This window comes from Dreissena polymorpha, chromosome 1 (genome assembly GCF_020536995.1).
Source record: "Dreissena polymorpha isolate Duluth1 chromosome 1, UMN_Dpol_1.0, whole genome shotgun sequence".
Classification (NCBI taxonomy): Eukaryota; Metazoa; Mollusca; class Bivalvia; order Myida; family Dreissenidae; genus Dreissena; species Dreissena polymorpha.
The window spans coordinates 166,236,821-166,255,833 of NC_068355.1; the positions used below are offsets into that span (position 1 = coordinate 166,236,821).

At 40.3% G+C, this 19,013-nt stretch overlaps 1 protein-coding gene across 1 annotated transcript in view; it reads left to right on the top strand.

The window, feature by feature from the left end:
* The window catches only part of LOC127859543 (GTPase IMAP family member 8-like), a 91,323-nt gene that overhangs the window by 33,894 nt on the left and 38,416 nt on the right, over nucleotides 1-19,013 (top strand). The window contains exons 4-6 of the mRNA XM_052397049.1: nucleotides 11,832-11,948; nucleotides 14,411-14,458; nucleotides 16,507-16,643. Coding sequence (XP_052253009.1) covers nucleotides 11,832-11,948; nucleotides 14,411-14,458; nucleotides 16,507-16,643 — 302 coding nt within the window. The remainder of the gene's footprint in view (nucleotides 1-11,831; nucleotides 11,949-14,410; nucleotides 14,459-16,506; nucleotides 16,644-19,013) is intronic.

Genomic DNA, 19,013 nt, shown 5'->3' on the forward strand with positions numbered 1-19,013 from the left:
GAGTGAAGGGGCTGATGTCCACCTTGAGAATCTGAGTTAAGGGGCAGATGTCCACCTTGAGAATCTGAGTTAAGGGGCTGATGTCCACCTTGAGAATCTGAGTTAAGGGGCAGATGTCCACCTTGAGAATCTGAGTTAAGGGGCAGATGTCCACCTTGAGAATTTGAGTTAAGGGGCTGATGTCCACCTTGAGAATCTGAGTGAAGGGGCAGTTGTCCACCTTGAGAATCTGAGTGAAGGGGCTGATGTCCACCTTGAGAATCTGAGTGAAGGGGCTGATGTCCACCTTGAGAATCTGAGTGAAGGGGTAAATGTCCACCTTGAGAATCTGAGTTAAGGGGCAGATGTGCACCTTGAGAATCTGAGTTAAGGGGCTGATGTCCACCTTGAGAATCTGAGTTAAGGGGCAGATGTCCACCTTGAGAATCTGAGTGAAGGGGCTGATGTCCACCTTGAGAATCTGAGTTAAGGGGCAGATGTCCACCTTGAGAATCTGAGTTAAGGGGCTGATGTCCACCTTGAGAATCTGAGTTAAGGGGCTGATGTCCACCTTGAGAATCTGAGTGAAGGGGCTGATGTCCACCTTGAGAATCTGAGTTAAGGGGCTGATGTCCACCTTGAGAATCTGAGTGAAGGGGTAAATGTCCACCTTGAGAATCTGAGTGAAGGGGCAAATGTCCACCTTGAGAATCTGAGTTAAGGGGCTGATGTCCACCTTGACAATCTGAGTTAAGGGGCAGATGTCCACCTTGAGAATCTGAGTTAAGGGGCAGATGTCCACCTTGAGAATCTGAGTTAAGGGGCAGATGTCCACCTTGAGAATCTGAGTGAAGGGGCTGATGTCCACCTTGAGAATCTGAGTTAAGGGGCTGATGTCCACCTTGAGAATCTGAGTGCAGGGGCAGATGTCCACCATGAGAATCTGAGTGAAGGGGCAGATGTCCACCTTGAGAATCTGAGTTAAGGGGCAGATGTCCACCTTGAGAACCTGAGTGAAGGGGCTGATGTCCACCTTGAGAATCTGAGTTAAGGGGCAGATGTCCACCTTGAGAATCTGAGTGAAGGGGCTGATGTCCACCTTGAGAATCTGAGTGAAGGGGCTGATGTCCACCTTGAGAATCTGAGTTAAGGGGCAGATGTCCACCTTGAGAATTTGAGTGAAGGGGCTGATGTCCACCTTGAGAATCTGAGTTAAGGGGCTGATGTCCACCTTGAGAATCTGAGTTAAGGGGCAGATTTCCACCTTGAGAATCTGAGTGAAGGGGCAAATGTCCACCTTGAGACTTTGAGTGAAGGAGCAGATGTCCACCTTGAGAATCTGAGTGAAGGGGCTGATGTCCACCTTGAGAATCTGAGTGAAGGGGCTGATGTCCACCTTGAGAATCTGAGTTAAGGGACTGATGTCCACCTTGAGAATCTGAGTGAAGGGGTAAATGTCCACCTTGAGAATCTGAGTTAAGGGGCAGTTGTCCACCTTGAGAATCTGAGTGAAGGGGCTGATGTCCACCTTGAGAATCTGAGTTTAGGGGCTGATGTCCACCTTGAGAATCTGAGTGAAGGGGCTGATGTCCACCTTGAGAATCTGAGTTAAGGGGCAGATGTCCACCTTGAGAATCTGAGTTAAGGGGCTGATGTCCACCTTGAGAATCTGAGTTAAGGGGCAGATGTCCACCTTGAGAATCTGAGTGAAGGGGCTGATGTCCACCTTGAGAATCTGAGTTAAGGGGCTGATGTCCACCTTGAGAATCTGAGTTAAGGGGCTGATGTCCACCTTGAGAATCTGAGTGAAGGGGCTGACGGCCACCTTGAGAATCTGAGTTAAGGGGCTGATGTCCACCTTGAGAATCTGAGTTAAGGGGCTGATGTCCACCTTGAGAATCTGAGTGAAGGGGCAGATGTCCACCTTGAGAATCTGAGTTAAGGGGCTGATGTCCACCTTGAGAATCTGAGTTAAGGGGCTGATGTCCACCTTGAGAATCTGAGTTAAGGGGCTGATGTCCACCTTGAGAATCTGAGTTAAGGGGCTGATGTCCACCTTGAGAATCTGAGTGAAGGGGCTGATGTCCACCTTGAGAATCTGAGTTAAGGGGCAGATGTCCACCTTGAGAATCTGAGTGAAGGGGTAAATGTCCACCTTGAGAATCTGAGTGAAGGGGTTAATGTCCACCTTGAGAATCTGAGTGAAGGGGCAGATGTCCACCAGGAAAATCTGAGTGAAGGGGCAGATGTCCACCTTGAGAATCTGAGTTAAGGGGCAGATGTCCACCTTGAGAACCTGAGTGAAGGGGCTGATGTCCACCTTGAGAATCTGAGTTAAGGGGCAGATGTCCACCTTGAGAATCTGAGTTAAGGGGCTGATGTCCACCTTGAGAATCTGAGTGAAGGGGCTGATGTCCACCTTGAGAATCTGAGTTAAGGGGCAGATGTCCACCTTGAGAATTTGAGTGAAGGGGCTGATGTCCACCTTGAGAATCTGAGTTAAGGGGCTGATGTCCACCTTGAGAATCTGAGTTAAGGGGCAGATTTCCACCTTGAGAATCTGAGTGAAGGGGCAAATGTCCACCTTGAGACTTTGAGTGAAGGAGCAGATGTCCACCTTGAGAATCTGAGTGAAGGGGCTGATGTCCACCTTGAGAATCTGAGTGAAGGGGCTGATGTCCACCTTGAGAATCTGAGTTAAGGGGCAGATGTCCACCTTGAGAATCTGAGTTAAGGGGCTGATGTCCACCTTGAGAATCTGAGTTAAGGGGCAGATGTCCACCTTGAGAATCTGAGTGAAAGGGCAGATGTCCACCTTGAGAATCTGAGTTAAGGGGCAGATGTCCACCTTGAGAATCTGAGTTAAGGGGCTGAGGTCCACCTTAAGAATCTGAGTGAAGGGGCTGATGTCCACCTTGAGAATCTGAGTTAAGGGGCAGATGTCCACCTTGAGAATCTGAGTGAAGGGGCTGATGTCCACCTTGAGAATCTGAGTTAAGGGGCTGATGTCCACCTTGAGAATCTGAGTGAAGGGGTTGATGTCCACCTTGAGAATCTGAGTTAAGGGGCTGATGTCCACCTTGAGAATCTGAGTTAAGGGGCTGATGTCCACCTTGAGAATCTGAGTGAAGGGGCAGATGTCCACCTTGAGAATCTGAGTTAAGGGGCTGATGTCCACCTTGAGAATCTGAGTTAAGGGGCTGATGTCCACCTTGAGAATCTGAGTTAAGGGGCTGATGTCCACCTTGAGAATCTGAGTTAAGGGGCTGATGTCCACCTTGAGAATCTGAGTGAAGGGGCTGATGTCCACCTTGAGAATCTGAGTTAAGGGGCAGATGTCCACCTTGAGAATCTGAGTGAAGGGGTAAATGTCCACCTTGAGAATCTGAGTGAAGGGGTAAATGTCCACCTTGAGAATCTGAGTGAAGGGGCAGATGTCCACCATGAGAATCTGAGTGAAGGGGCAGATGTCCACCTTGAGAATCTGAGTTAAGAGGCAGATGTCCACCTTGAGAATCTGAGTGAAGGGGCTGATGTCCACCTTGAGAATCTGAGTTAAGGGGCAGATGTCCACCTTGAGAATCTGAGTGAAGGGGCTGATGTCCACCTTGAGAATCTGAGTGAAGGGGCTGATGTCCACCTTGAGAATCTGAGTGAAGGGGCAGATGTCCACCTTGAGAATTTGAGTTAAGGGGCTGATGTCCACCTTGAGAATCTGAGTGAAGGGGCAGTTGTCCACCTTGAGAATCTGAGTGAAGGGGCTGATGTCCACCTTGAGAATCTGAGTGAAGGGGCTGATGTCCACCTTGAGAATCTGAGTGAAGGGGTAAATGTCCACCTTGAGAATCTGAGTTAAGGGGCAGATGTGCACCTTGAGAATCTGAGTTAAGGGGCTGATGTCCACCTTGAGAATCTGAGTTAAGGGGCAGATGTCCACCTTGAGAATCTGAGTGAAGGGGCTGATGTCCACCTTGAGAATCTGAGTTAAGGGGCAGATGTCCACCTTGAGAATCTGAGTTAAGGGGCTGATGTCCACCTTGAGAATCTGAGTTAAGGGGCTGATGTCCACCTTGAGAATCTGAGTGAAGGGGCTGATGTCCACCTTGAGAATCTGAGTTAAGGGGCTGATGTCCACCTTGAGAATCTGAGTGAAGGGGTAAATGTCCACCTTGAGAATCTGAGTGAAGGGGCAAATGTCCACCTTGAGAATCTGAGTTAAGGGGCTGATGTCCACCTTGACAATCTGAGTTAAGGGGCAGATGTCCACCTTGAGAATCTGAGTTAAGGGGCAGATGTCCACCTTGAGAATCTGAGTTAAGGGGCAGATGTCCACCTTGAGAATCTGAGTGAAGGGGCTGATGTCCACCTTGAGAATCTGAGTTAAGGGGCTGATGTCCACCTTGAGAATCTGAGTGCAGGGGCAGATGTCCACCTTGAGAATCTGAGTTAAGGGGCAGATGTCCACCTTGAGAATCTGAGTGAAGGGGCAGATGTCCACCTTGAGAATCTGAGTTAAGGGGCTGATGTCCACCTTGAGAATCTGAGTTAAGGGGCAGATGCCCACCTTGAGAATTTGAGTTAAGGGGCTGATGTCCACCTTGAGAATCTGAGTTAAGGGGCTGATGTCCACCTTGAGAATCTGAGTTAAGGGGCAGATGTCCACCTTGAGAATCTGAGTTAAGGGGCTGATGTCCACCTTGAGAATCTGAGTGAAGGGGCTGATGTCCACCTTGAGAATCTGAGTTAAGGGGCAGATGTCCACCTTGAGAATCTGAGTTAAGGGGCTGATGTCCACCTTGAGAATCTGAGTGAAGGGGCTGATGTCCACCTTGAGAATCTGAGTTAAGGGGCTGATGTCCACCTTGAGAATCTGAGTTAAGGGGCTGATGTCCACCTTGAGAATCTGAGTTAAGGGGCTGATGTCCACCTTGAGAATCTGAGTGAAGGGGCTGATGTCCACCTTGAGAATCTGAGTTAAGGGGCTGATGTCCACCTTGAGAATCTGAGTTAAGGGGCAGATGTCCACCTTGAGAATCTGAGTTAAGGGGCTGATGTCCACCTTGAGAATCTGAGTGAAGGGGCTGATGTCCACCTTGAGAATCTGAGTTAAGGGGCTGATGTCCACCTTGAGAATCTGAGTTAAGGGGCTGATGTCCACCTTGAGAATCTGAGTGAAGGGGCTGATGTCCACCTTGAGAATCTGAGTTAAGGGGCAGATGTCCACCTTGAGAATCTGAGTTAAGGGGCAGATGTCCACCTTGAGAATCTGAGTGAAGGGGCTGATGTCCACCTTGAGAATCTGAGTTAAGGGACTGATGTCCACCTTGAGAATCTGAGTGAAGGGGTAAATGTCCACCTTGAGAATCTGAGTTAAGGGGCAGTTGTCCACCTTGAGAATCTGAGTGAAGGGGCTGATGTCCACCTTGAGAATCTGAGTTTAGGGGCTGATGTCCACCTTGAGAATCTGAGTGAAGGGGCTGATGTCCACCTTGAGAATCTGAGTTAAGGGGCAGATGTCCACCTTGAGAATCTGAGTTAAGGGGCTGATGTCCACCTTGAGAATCTGAGTTAAGGGGCAGTTGTCCACCTTGAGAATCTGAGTGAAGGGGCTGATGTCCACCTTGAGAATCTGAGTTTAGGGGCTGATGTCCACCTTGAGAATCTGAGTGAAGGGGCTGATGTCCACCTTGAGAATCTGAGTTAAGGGGCAGATGTCCACCTTGAGAATCTGAGTTAAGGGGCTGATGTCCACCTTGAGAATCTGAGTTAAGGGGCAGATGTCCACCTTGAGAATCTGAGTGAAGGGGCAGATGTCCACCTTGAGAATCTGAGTTAAGGGGCTGATGTCCACCTTGAGAATCTGAGTTAAGGGACAGATGTCCACCTTGAGAATCTGAGTGAAGGGGCTGATGTCCACCTTGAGAATCTGAGTTAAGGGGCAGATGTCTACCTTGAGAATTTGAGTGAAGGGGCTGATGTCCACCTTGAGAATCTGAGTTAAGGGGCAGATGTCCACCTTGAGAATCTGAGTGAAGGGGCTGATGTCCACCTTGAGAATCTGAGTTAAGGGGCAGATGTCCACCTTGAGAATCTGAGTGAAGGGGCTGATGTCCACCTTGAGAATCTGAGTGAAGGGGCTGATGTCCACCTTGAAAATCTGAGTTAAGGGGCTGATGTCCACCTTGAGAATCTGAGTGAAGGGGCTGATGTCCACCTTGAGAATCTGAGTTAAGGGGCTGATGTCCACCTTGAGAATCTGAGTGAAGGGGCTGATGTCCACCTTGAGAATCTGAGTGAAGGGGCAGATGTCCACCTTGAGAATCTGAGTTAAGGGGCAGATGTCCACCTTGAGAATCTGAGTGAAGGGGCTGATGTCCACCTTGAGAATCTGAGTTAAGGGGCAGATGTCCACCTTGAGAATCTGAGTGAAGGGGCTGATGTCCACCTTGAGAATCTGAGTTAAGGGGCAGATGTCCACCTTGAGAATCTGAGTTAAGGGGCTGATGTCCACCTTGATAATCTGAGTGAAGGGGCAGATGTCCACCTTGAGAATCTGAGTTAAGGGGCAGATGTCCACCTTGAGAATCTGAGTTAAGGGGCAGATGTCCACCTTGAGAATCTGAGTTAAGGGGCAGATGTCCACCTTGAGAATCTGAGTTAAGGGGCTGATGTCCACCTTGAGAATCTGAGTTAAGGGGCTGATGTCCACCTTGAGAATCTGAGTGAAGGGGCAGATGTCCACCTTGAGAATCTGAGTTAAGGGGCTGATGTCCACCTTGAGAATCTGAGTGAAGGGGCAGATGTCCACCTTGAGAATCTGAGTTAAGGGGCAGATGTCCACCTTGAGAATCTGAGTTAAGGGGCTGATGTCCACCTTGAGAATCTGAGTGAAGGGGCAGATGTCCACCTTGAGAATCTGAGTTAAGGGGCAGATGTCCACCTTGAGAATCTGAGTTAAGGGGCTGATGTCCACCTTGAGAATCTGAGTTAAGGGGCAGATGTCCACCTTGAGAATCTGAGTTAAGGGGCAGATGTCCACCTTGAGAATCTGAGTTAAGGGGCAGATGTCCACCTTGAGAATTGAGTGAAGGGGCAAATGCCCACCTTGAGAATCTGAGTGAAGGGGCAGATGTCCACCTTGAGAATCTGAGTTAAGGGGCTGATGGCCACCTTGAGAATCTGAGTGAAGGGGTTGATGTCCACCTTGAGAATCTGAGTTAAGGGGCTGATGTCCACCTTGAGAATCTGAGTTAAGGGGCTGATGTCCACCTTGAGAATCTGAGTGAAGGGGCAGATGTCCACCTTGAGAATCTGAGTTAAGGGGCAGATGTCCACCTTGAGAATCTGAGTTAAGGGGCAGATGTCCACCTTTAGAATTCGTCTTTTATATAATGTGCAATTACTGCAAAGATTATAAACTGGCTTGAGCATTCATTTTTAAATGTTATAGGTAAACCACCTGCCAAAACAGATTTTACTGTAAAACAATATAACTATAATAAACACAGCATAATATAAGAAAACAATATAAAGGAAATATTCTAATTAACAAACCTGTTTAGTAGTTCGGAGCATTTAAAAAAGTTCCATCATAACTCACTCAATAGCTCTTTTCAGCCTTTTTTACACACTGAATTTTGACTTCCACATTTTACTTAATTATTTCAGAATGTTCATCAAAGTTAGATTAATTAATCATATTATTAAAACTTCAAATTAAAAAAGTCCAATCATTGCTTTAAAACTGCATTTCAAATTTTCAAGCCAGTAACAGGTCTTGCAAACACCGCGCTATTATTTTCAAATTTCTGACTCATACTGAACAAGAGTCTGTCCTATCAGGCTGAAGCATCATATTACCCCATATTACCCATGCATTTTTTGTTTACAATTAACTGGGCGAATACAAAGATACAGCAACCAAAATGACATCTTAAAACAAAACACTTCTGATAAACAGGGATAAATGTACTGCATTTCACAACAATTTTCTACTTGCATACAGCCCTTAATCAAATTTACTCTACGGCCCTTAATTCAAAGATATTTTAAATACATAGTAGATTTACATGTACTTTAAATGTTGTAAGGTAAATTGTTATAACAAAGTGATTTAATTATAAGGTCTTATAAAAATAAGCCTGATGCAAAATATATATAAATTTCATCCAGAACAGTATTTATCTTAGTTAATTATCCTGCAAATTTTAAGGAGTGAAAACTAGCAGCTGAATTTGTGGATTATATATATAGTCCTATTTTTTCAGAGACATTCCAGTCTTGAATGTGTCATTTCAAGCTCATTTCAGCCTTTTTTGCATGGGTTTACTATGGTATGAATTGAATATTAATGTTGTTTACCTTGTGTATGGCAAATGTTGCCTACAATAACCATTTAGAAACTGCAATAAGAACTCTGTTTTTTATTTATCTTAAAGTCCCATTTTTAAATTCTTTATCAATAGTTTTCTAAGTCCAACATTCTGCCCCAGAGAAATGTATAAGTATGAAATTCCGCCCGAGTTAATTTCCTAAGTCAGAAAATCCGCCGCAGAGAAATGTATAAGTATGAACTTCCGCCCAAGTCTTATTTCCACCCGGAATTGCTAATGAGTTTCGCTTGGAAAAAAATCAAGAGACATGGTCTTTTTGGGGCGGAAATCAATTTCCGCCTTTATTCCGCCCGGAAACAATAGTTTCCGTCCCTATTCCGCCTCATTTCCGTCCCATTTCCACCCCAAAATTTCGTACGGGTAGTCATAAATTAACACATGGCAATTATTATAAAACATGGGAGCCAAAGTTAAGATTTTTGTTCCCTTCACTTCTACCAATGAGATATATGAACCTATTAAGATTCAAGTTAACACCTCTTTAAGATTTTGAGATATTATGTGGAAACAAAAACTTGGTAAAATGATTTTGACAAGAGCTGGTTGGGAAACAACAAACCTTTTGATTTAGTATATATTGATGTCCAGCAAATAATCAACCAAGATTAATGACCATCTCAATCAGTTGAAATGGAAACAAGGGCTGTTTGTAAAACATGCATGCCCCCCTATATGGGCTATAAGTTGTAGTAGCAGCCATTGTGTGAATACGTTTTTTGTCACTGTGAACAACGGTGGTGGTGGTGGTGGTGGTGGTGGTGGTGGTGGTGGTTATTGATACAATGCATTAAAAAAATGCAGTTAGCCTTACATTTGGTAAAATTTAAATATATTACAAGGGAGGCAAATGCTGTAACAAAAACTTATTGCATTTGTTTCCCCTGTATATAAGAAATATATAATAGTGTATTACCTCCCCTGTCCTGCTTATATTTATATTAATCAACAAAATTAAACATAAACACAATATTTAATATACAAAATATACAAAAAATCTCATATTCTGATAATATTTTTACTGATCCACTGTATTTTACTAAAAGGATGATGTTTCATTGGACTGATAATTATAGATTTAGGATTACAGACCAGTTGCTTCAGTAATATTGTTCAGAGTGTGCCCTGTTGGCCGCGTATGCATTCTTGAGTTACCATTCAAAAACCATTTTACTATTTCGAGTCACCGTGACCTTGACCTTTGACCTAGTGACCTTAAAATCAATAGGGGTCATCTGCCAGTCATGATCAATGTACCTATGAAGTTTCATGATCCTAGGCCCAAGCGTTCTTGAGTTATCATCTGACAACCACCTGGTGGACGGACCGACTGACAGACCGACATGAGCAAAGCAATATACCCCCTCTTCTTCGAAGGGGGGCATAAAAAAGGTTAATGTCAACGACAAAATTAGGGTGCATTGAGAGAGTTTATATACATCATCCATGCAAGTGTTGCAAGTTTTGTAGGAGGCATTATTTATTTTACACGACACATTTTATTACGGGTTAACAAAGAACTTTGATCTTCTGAATAAGCCCAAAAGCAGGTCAATGTCAAGTTTGGAATAAGAACTGAAGAGAACAGACATTTTATTTAGACATTTACATAAGTACATCGTCTTAATACATACAGTATAGAAGTAAGTTTAAGTTCAATACAAATGAAAAATGAAAAAATTACAAACATTAAATTACAAAAGCAGAAAAAGCATTTAGTAAACTTTCTAAACATATAATGACAGAAAGATTTGTAAGGTAAGGGTGATGTGCTTGTGTTGATAGAATTCAAGTACAAAAATGTGCTTCTTTTGTGCTTCATAATATTTGATAATTCTCTCTATTCAAACACGTGATGTCATATGTTGCATTTTTGTGATAAACTGCTTTAAAGTATTTACAATTGTAATTGCTATTGTATTTATAATTGCAAAATAAAATTATTTTTTTTAACACGGTATATTCTTATTTATCCCTTCCATTATTTATACGGTCTGCCTCCGTAGCTCAGTGGATAAGGCGCTTGCGTTGAAATCCAGAGGTCCCGGGTTCGATCCCGGGTCGGGGCACACACATGCCAGTCATGTTTCAGCGGAATGCTGACTGACAATTAAAGGCTTAGCCCGGCATTAAGACAACTTTACTTTACTTATTTAAGCCTTTCAGTGGTGGTAATTGGATAAATGGATTATCATCTCAAAGGTTTTGAGTAATCAGGTGGTGATAATTGGACATGATTATCTGCTCAAACGAGTAATGTCATTGAAAATTAGGCACTGGGGGGCAAATGTCCACTTCTAAAATAAGCACTGGGATGCAAATGTCCAGATGCAAAATAAGCACTGGGGGGCTTATCCTACCTGTCATTTCTACTGGGGGGCAATTGTCCAAATGTTCATTTTTTCATTGGGGGGGTTTTGTCCTGGGGGGCTTATGTCCTACAATCACAACATTCATCAACATACAAGTATCAAAGCTTTGGAGGAATCATTATTGATGTTATACGATGTTATACATAACATTTTGGGTTACCTTAGACAGACAGACTTTCTAATGGATAGGCCGATCACTACATGCCATCCGCATCAGTAAATGATTTAAATGAAGTGTTCACATTTGTGTTGGCGCTAGAGCAATTTTTCAAATAAGATAAAGGTACAGTCTGACCTGTGTCAAGGAAATTTGTAAAAGTGGCTTTGGCTGCTTACTCAGATGTTCATTTTAAGATATCTTTAGAAAGTGTAAAAAATAACATCTCCTTCACTTCACTTGCAATTGAACCATGTCAAATATATGATTGATTCCCAGTATTTGCATTTTAGTTGGAGTGTCAGAGTGTAGTGGATTTATTTTTGTTTAAAGAAAAGTTCTCTATAAACTTGAATTGTTACCTTGATTATGGACTTGTATCTTACACCTGACATTCCCTTTTACCATACTTTTCCCTTTTGACAACTTAATTTGACAAGCCAATTGAATGCTGGAGAAAAGTTATGCTCCCGATAAATGGAATGATTTATTTATTTGACCTTAAACTGAGTCATTTATGTTAAGCTTAGTGACCATCTTGTAATATGGCACACTAAAGCATTAGTTATGTTTATCTTTGACCTTTTAATTATATATACACCTTGGGCTTATAAGGGCTTTGTATTTGCAAAAAACATAATTTGTCATCATAGTTTTCCTAATCATACTTATCCTAATTGCAAATGCATGAAGGCTAAATAAAGTTATATTCGGGGGGAAAAAAGCTTAAGTTTTGTACTAATATTTACCGTAAAACCTTGAGTTGTAACTTTGATATCTAGATATTGCGTGTGACTGTTCTCCTTATAATTATCACTTCTGCCAAGAGTTTTCAAAATCCCTCCATGTAAACAAAGTTCAGATCAGGACAAAGAATGATCCTCCACTATATATGCATCCACTTGGTATAATTTGGAAATTGTTTGTCCACAGAATGGGAACCTCCCAAGCCTTCTCAGAATGTAGCGCAGTATGGGACTAGCAGTTATGATGCCGTGCCTGCCTTTGACACTGAAAAACCAAGACGGTCAGATAAAGCTGTTAGCAAAGGTTATTTTGTCATAATCTTATTTTTAATAATTATTTCAGTAAATTAAAACTTATTACCATGTGTTAAAAAACTAGTTTAACTACACAAACATATATTCTCTTTATTTCTGTATTAATTTTTAAAAATAAAAATGTCAAACACACACAAAACACATACTATTATATATTTTTCCAATATTCCAAATAAAAACATTAAAAAACTGACCCATGGAAAGTACTTGATTTATAATTGCCTCTGGTCTAGATTTGGCATCTTTTTTGAGGCTGTTTAAAAACAATCAGATTTTTTTTATAAAACCGAGGCACTAATAATTGCAAAGCAGTTGTTCACTACTGTGCATTTTCTGAAAATTAGTGACTTCAAAATTGTAATTTCGCAAATATACCACGCACTTTTCACCTTCTTGCCGTGATTTTTTAAAATAAATTGTATTTATTAGTTATAAAACAAAACTAGAGCTTTGTCACAGACGTGACATATACCCCCACATGCTGCATTGACACAGAATATTTTGCATGCTGTCTTCACAAAACAAGAGAAGCTGATTTATGGCGATTTTTAAGAATTATGCCATTATCATTTATGGCCATTTTGACCTTTGAACTCTTGAATTCTTTCGCATGAAACGCCGTCTAATGACTGTGAACAACATTAATGTACAGAGTCATATTAAAATCTCACAATGAATGACATAGTTATGGCCCGGACAAGCTAATTTATGGCCATTTTTGACTTTTGAACTCCAAGTGTGACCTTTACCTTGGAGATATCAACATAATTATTTTGCATGACACACCGTCCAATGAATGTGAACAAATGTACCGAGTAATTTTAAAATCTCAAAATGAATGACATGGTTATTGCCCAGACAAGATCATTCATGGCCATTTTGGACCTTTGAACTCAAAGTCTGACCTTGACCTTGGAGAAATCGACGTAATTTTTTCACATGACACACGTCCATTGAATGTGAACAAATTTACCAAGTAATTTAAAAATCTCACAATGAATTACATAGTTATGGCCCGGACAAGATCATTTATGGTCATTTTTGACCTTTGAACTCAAAGTGTGACCTTGCATGACGTTGCAGATATCGACGTAATTCTTTCGCATGACACACCGTCCAATGATGGTGAACAAATGTGCCAAATGATATTAAATTCTCACAATGAACAACATAGTTATGGCCTGGACAAGCTCATTTATGGCCATTTTTGACCTTTGAACTCCAAGTGTGACCTTGACCTTGGAGATATCGACGTAATTCTTTCGCATGACACACCCTCCAATGATGGTGAACAAATGTACCGAGTAATTTTAAAATCTAAAATGAATGACATAGTTATGGCCCGGACAAGCTCATTTATGGCCATTTTGGACCTTTGAACTCAAAGTTTGACCTTGACCTTGGAGATATCAACGTAATTCTTTCGCATGACACACGCCCATTGAATGTGAACAAATTTACCGAGTAATTTTAAAATCTCACAATTTATTACATAGTTATGGCCCGGACAAGCTCATTTATTGTCATTTTTGACCTTTGAACTCCAAGTGTTACCTTGACCTTGGAGATATTGACGTAATTCTTTTGCATGACACACCGTCCAATGATGAAGAACAACTGTGCCAAATGATTTTAAAGTCTCACAATAAATGACAAAGTTATGGCCCGGACAAGCCCATTCATAGGCAACTCCAAGTGTGACCTTGACCTTGGAGATATTGACGTACTTCTTTCAAATGACACACCGTCCCATGATGGTGAACATATGTACCAAGATATTTTAAAATCTAACAATAAATGACGATAGTTATGGTCTTTTGGTTTAAAACGCACTAAGTGACCCCGTGATCTTGTTTTTGACCCGGCATGACCCATATTCAATCTTGACCTTTACATCATCTAGATACAACTTCTGACAAAGTTTGGTGAAGATTGGATGAAATTTTCAGGACCGACAGACAGACCGACCAACAAAGTGACTCCTATATAGCCCCCATTACTATTGGTATAATTAATCAAATGTCTATCGCTCTCTGAATGTAGACATACTCTAATACACCAAAACTTGGTCCTCTTTTATACGAAAATTTGCCAAATGGTTGTAATTGGTTTGTGTCTACAAAAAAAATTTGGTAGTGGTTTGTCTCTACTGTCAGTTAATTTCATAATCATTAATATACCATTATATAAAAACTATTGGCTCTTGATTGAAGTCAGAACTTATAAATATAATACATGTTTCATTAGTATACTATAACAAAAAAACTTACAGATTTTTTTATTTAAGTCAAAATTATATTAAATACAATTGACAGCTATTATGTACAAATGTATAAGCGTCTCGGTGGCCCCAATACTTCATCAATAGATTTAATTTTGTTGTCAAATAAACAATCGTAACTCTGCCAAACTCTGTCACAGGTGTTACGCCATAACTTATATTACTTTCAGACCAGCCAATACCTGATATGTCGTCAACAGAAACAAAGAGCAAAGAGGGTAATGTAGAAATAATTTGCAATTAGATCTCGTTTTTCTTAAATTTGAATTTAATGTATTTAGGCAATAACACACGACAGAGCTGGGTCTAACATCTATAATCGGCCCCGTGCTACCACGTGGCAGAGCTGGGCCTGATATCTATAATCGGTTTGCTGCCAACATAAGCGCCTAAGGGCGATTATGCGGCCTGGGCCGATTATAGACGTCCGGCCCAGCTCTGCCACGTGGTAGCGCATAATTGGAATATTCAATACAAATAAAATAAAATGCACTACCACTGATTTGATTTTCTAAATCATTCTTTTCAGATTCATTTTAGATATGAAAAATTGCCCCGGCTAGACGGCAGATATGATTATATTTGCCCGCCACTTACAAATAACGGCCTGCTCGCAATGTCATTTCGTTACTATTTATAGTATTAATACACATACAAATAACGGCCTGCTCGCAACATGTCATTTTGTTACTATTTATAGTAATGATATGTAATATAAATTAATAAACAAGAGGGCCAAGATGGCCCTAGTTCGCTCACCTGAGAGGAGTCGGTTCATTCAATCTTTACCTAATGTCAAACATGACCTAGTTATTGACCAGACAAACATCCTGGTCAAGTTTCATCATTATTGAACCAAAACTCTGGCGTAGGGAGTGTTTTTGTTTTTGTAAGATTTGAAATTGTGACCTATATTTTGAGTTGACCCCCAAACATCAAACTTTGCTTACAAGGATTTTGTATAATATAATGAAAATTTGGACAATCTAAGGGCAATAATTATGGCATTAATAATGTGATTTGCTCATCATCAAACTTGACTGAGATCTTTCAGCAACTTTGATAAAGAATGCTTGAGAAATGTGAATGCTAGAGTGTTTACAAACCAAATGTGGACGGACGGACAGCGGACAAAGACCAATCCTAAAACCTCACCTGAGCAATCAGGTGAGCTAAAAAGTGTGTTTCACCGATCTGAGCCATTTTCCAACTTGTCCAAGAAATCAATAAAACCAATGTATTGACTAAGTTTCACGATGATTAGGCAAAAAATGTGACTTCTATAGTGTTTGATCACAAGGTTTCTCTCTATATAGTCACATAAGGAAAACTGCCCCACCCCCCTGGCAGCCATGTTTATTGACCCATCGGGACCATTTGCAAACTCATCTGAGATATATATCAAACAAATCTATTCACCAAGTTTCATGATGATTGGGCAAAAAATGTGACTTCTAGAGTGTTCACAAGCTTTTTTGTACTATATAAATATAAGAAAACTGCCCCCCCCCCAGCAGCCATGTTATTCAACTGACCAGAACCATTTTCCAACTCAACTCTCGTATCAAGGAAACAAATGTTCTGACCAAATTTCATGAACATTGGGCAAAAAATGTGACTTCTAGAGTGTTCACATGTTTTCACTATATACATATAGAGAAAAATGCCCCGCCCACTGGCGGCCATGTTTTTTCACCGATCTGGACCATTTTCAAACTCGTCCGACATATAAATAAAAACAATGTTTTGATTAACTTTCATGATGATTGGGCAAAAATTGTGACTTCTAGAGTGTTTACAAGGTTTCTCTATAGCCATATAAGGAAAACTGCCCCGCCCACTGGCGGCCATGTTTTTCAATGGACCGGAACCACTTTTCAACTCAACCAACATATCATTAACACAGACATATAGACAAAGTAACATGAAGATTGGTCATTAAATGTGACTTCTACAGTGTTTACAAGTTTTTTCTTTTTTTTGACCTAGTGACCTAGTTTTTGACCGGCACAACCCAGTTTCGAACTCAACCGAGATTTCATTGGAACGAAGCTTCTGACCAAGTTTCATGAAGATCGGACAATAAATGTGGCCTCTAGAGTGTTTACGAACAAATGTTAATGGACGGACAGACGGACGTACGACGGACAAAGACTGGTCACAAAAGCTCACCTGAGCAATCAGGTGAGCTAAAAAAATGTTATTTTATAATTTTAAATTTGTCATATACATCACCACATAAAATCAGTTATTATATTTTATCCAGATCTGAGAATACTTCTTATTGGGCACACTGGCCATGGAAAAAGTGCACTTGGGAATTCTCTTCTGGGAATCACAAAAGAAGAAGGATTTCACGATGAATTGAGCCTTCAATCTGTAACAGATGAATGTAAAAGGATGGTATGTTGTAGAAAAACAAAAGCTTTTTATGAATAGATATGTTCTGATATAAACAGTAGCTACACTGTAACTCCAATATAACGCGGATGACGGGGTCCAAGCCACGCAACAGTGTTATAAATGGACAGCGTTATAAGTTTTGAGCTTATTTATTTAAGGGGGCTGTAAAAACAGGTATAGTATAGCCTATAATATAGGTCCTGTGTATTGTCATGCTGTGTTGTCATCCGCAAATACATGCATATAAACCGAATCGAATGATAACGATAGCAGTATACATACCGCTTTTCTAATGTGAACATTTATCCGATAATCCAATATAATTACAACATCACTTACGAAAAAATAATGTTAAACATTTATGACAAGAAATATGTTTATGAATTTCGTAAACAAATTCATATGCCTACGCCATTTTTCAGAAAAATTAGTACAGTGCATTATGGAACACAGCTTTCATTGGACGAGCGAATTTAAATTTAGATTGAATGCAATACGATACATGTACAAAGAAATGTTTTATTGCGTCACACGCAGCATGTAAAATCATGCTTTCTGTGGACTTTCTGATAACAGGCAAAAATTTAAGTGCATCTCTGTTAACTATTACACTGCATTAGCATGTAAATAAATTCGTCAGGATTTTTTAATTTATTTTTCGTACTGAAACATTAAACACACACAAAGATATTTTTATTTATCAAGCATGTGTAGCATATAATAAACGATACAATGAAATACAATACACGATAAATACAAAACATAAACAGGTAATCGTTTAAAATAACTTTAATTTGATAATTATTCCGCTTGCACTTGCCTTATTGAAATTAGCGCACCGAACCGCTCTGATAGGGAATACATGAAATAAACACGGACTCGCGAGTTTTCACACCTTTATTGACATTACACTACAGATTAACACCAATTAGCTGTCAAGTGTCGTTTAACCTCTAATCGATTAAAATCAGTTAAACGGACGGATAAAGCAATCATGCTGTGATCGCCGGTTCCTTTGAATTTTCTGAGAATACATGAAGTTGCATAACATGGATTTGAATCAGAAATGGAAGGTTGGAGAAACAACGGGATCCAAGGACCCCCCGCGTTATATTGGACGCAGCGTTATAACGGACCGCACTATATTGGAGTTACAGTGTATCACTAATGTGACTTATACCACCGCACTCTTTGACACAGATACAGAGCTTTGACACTCAGTGCTGTATTATGACCTTTAATCTCAAAATTTGACATTCTCATAGCCATCTGGTTCTTGAGTCCAACACTTTGTCTCATTAAGGTTAACATTTTAGCAATATTACTTGGAATAATTCAATGCATGGGTCATGTACAGAATGTGATAACCCTTTTAAGCCTAATGGTGAGAACATTTTGTGAATTAACCTCGTCATTACTTTCAATGTGTACCTGTTAATTCAGGCTTATCATCAAATTTTATTTCACAAGTGGTTATAGACACAAATATTTTCTAGAGTGAGGTTAATATAACAACAATGACTGAAATAAGCGTTTGATCTTTCAGTGTGAAAAGCAACACATTTCAAAACAATAAAATTACACATAAATGTGGCATGATCTGGATTTGTTTGTATGTTATGAAGTCATCAAACATTGTTTTTGGAAATCTGGTGGGAACAAAGTGTCATAAATATGTACATTGTAGAAGCTTAATGATAACTTTGTTAAATCATCTGTCATTTGACCTCTACAGAAATAACGAGTCATTCATATCCCATCGTCACTTAATGTTATGTACCGGTATACACTGTAAATCCCATATGAATGCTCTGTTATAACGTTGAATCCAATGTAACACGTAATGGATCCTATTTTTTCTCCTCCATTTCTGTCTCGAGCGTTTTCCAAACATTTGAATATGATGTTGCCCATTAAGCTGATTGCATAATTGCTCAGTTATAATTGATAAGAGGCTAAACATTACTATGGCATTTGACAGTTTAAGTGTGGTAATTTATTTTTGATGCAAATAACAGTGTGAAAAATTTGCATGTTTCACGTTCTTCATATGTTACTATCTATGTACTAGTGTTGTTTTGAATCATTGACAACTTTGACAAGTTTATCGAGGTATGTTTCATTTATTATAATAAAATCTGAACTGTGCCCGATGCTGGCACATCTCGTTTGTGTTGGAAAATCTCTGTCCCATAATACACTGTACATATATATACACTATACACTTCTCAAAACGGCGTATGTTTGTGCTTATAAAGTTCTCAAACATATTTGTCGTCAAAAATGGCCAGAATTATTTTATTTAGTTGAGGTTGTTATTATATGGAATTATTGGATATATAATTATACACATGATATGTAAATAGTTAA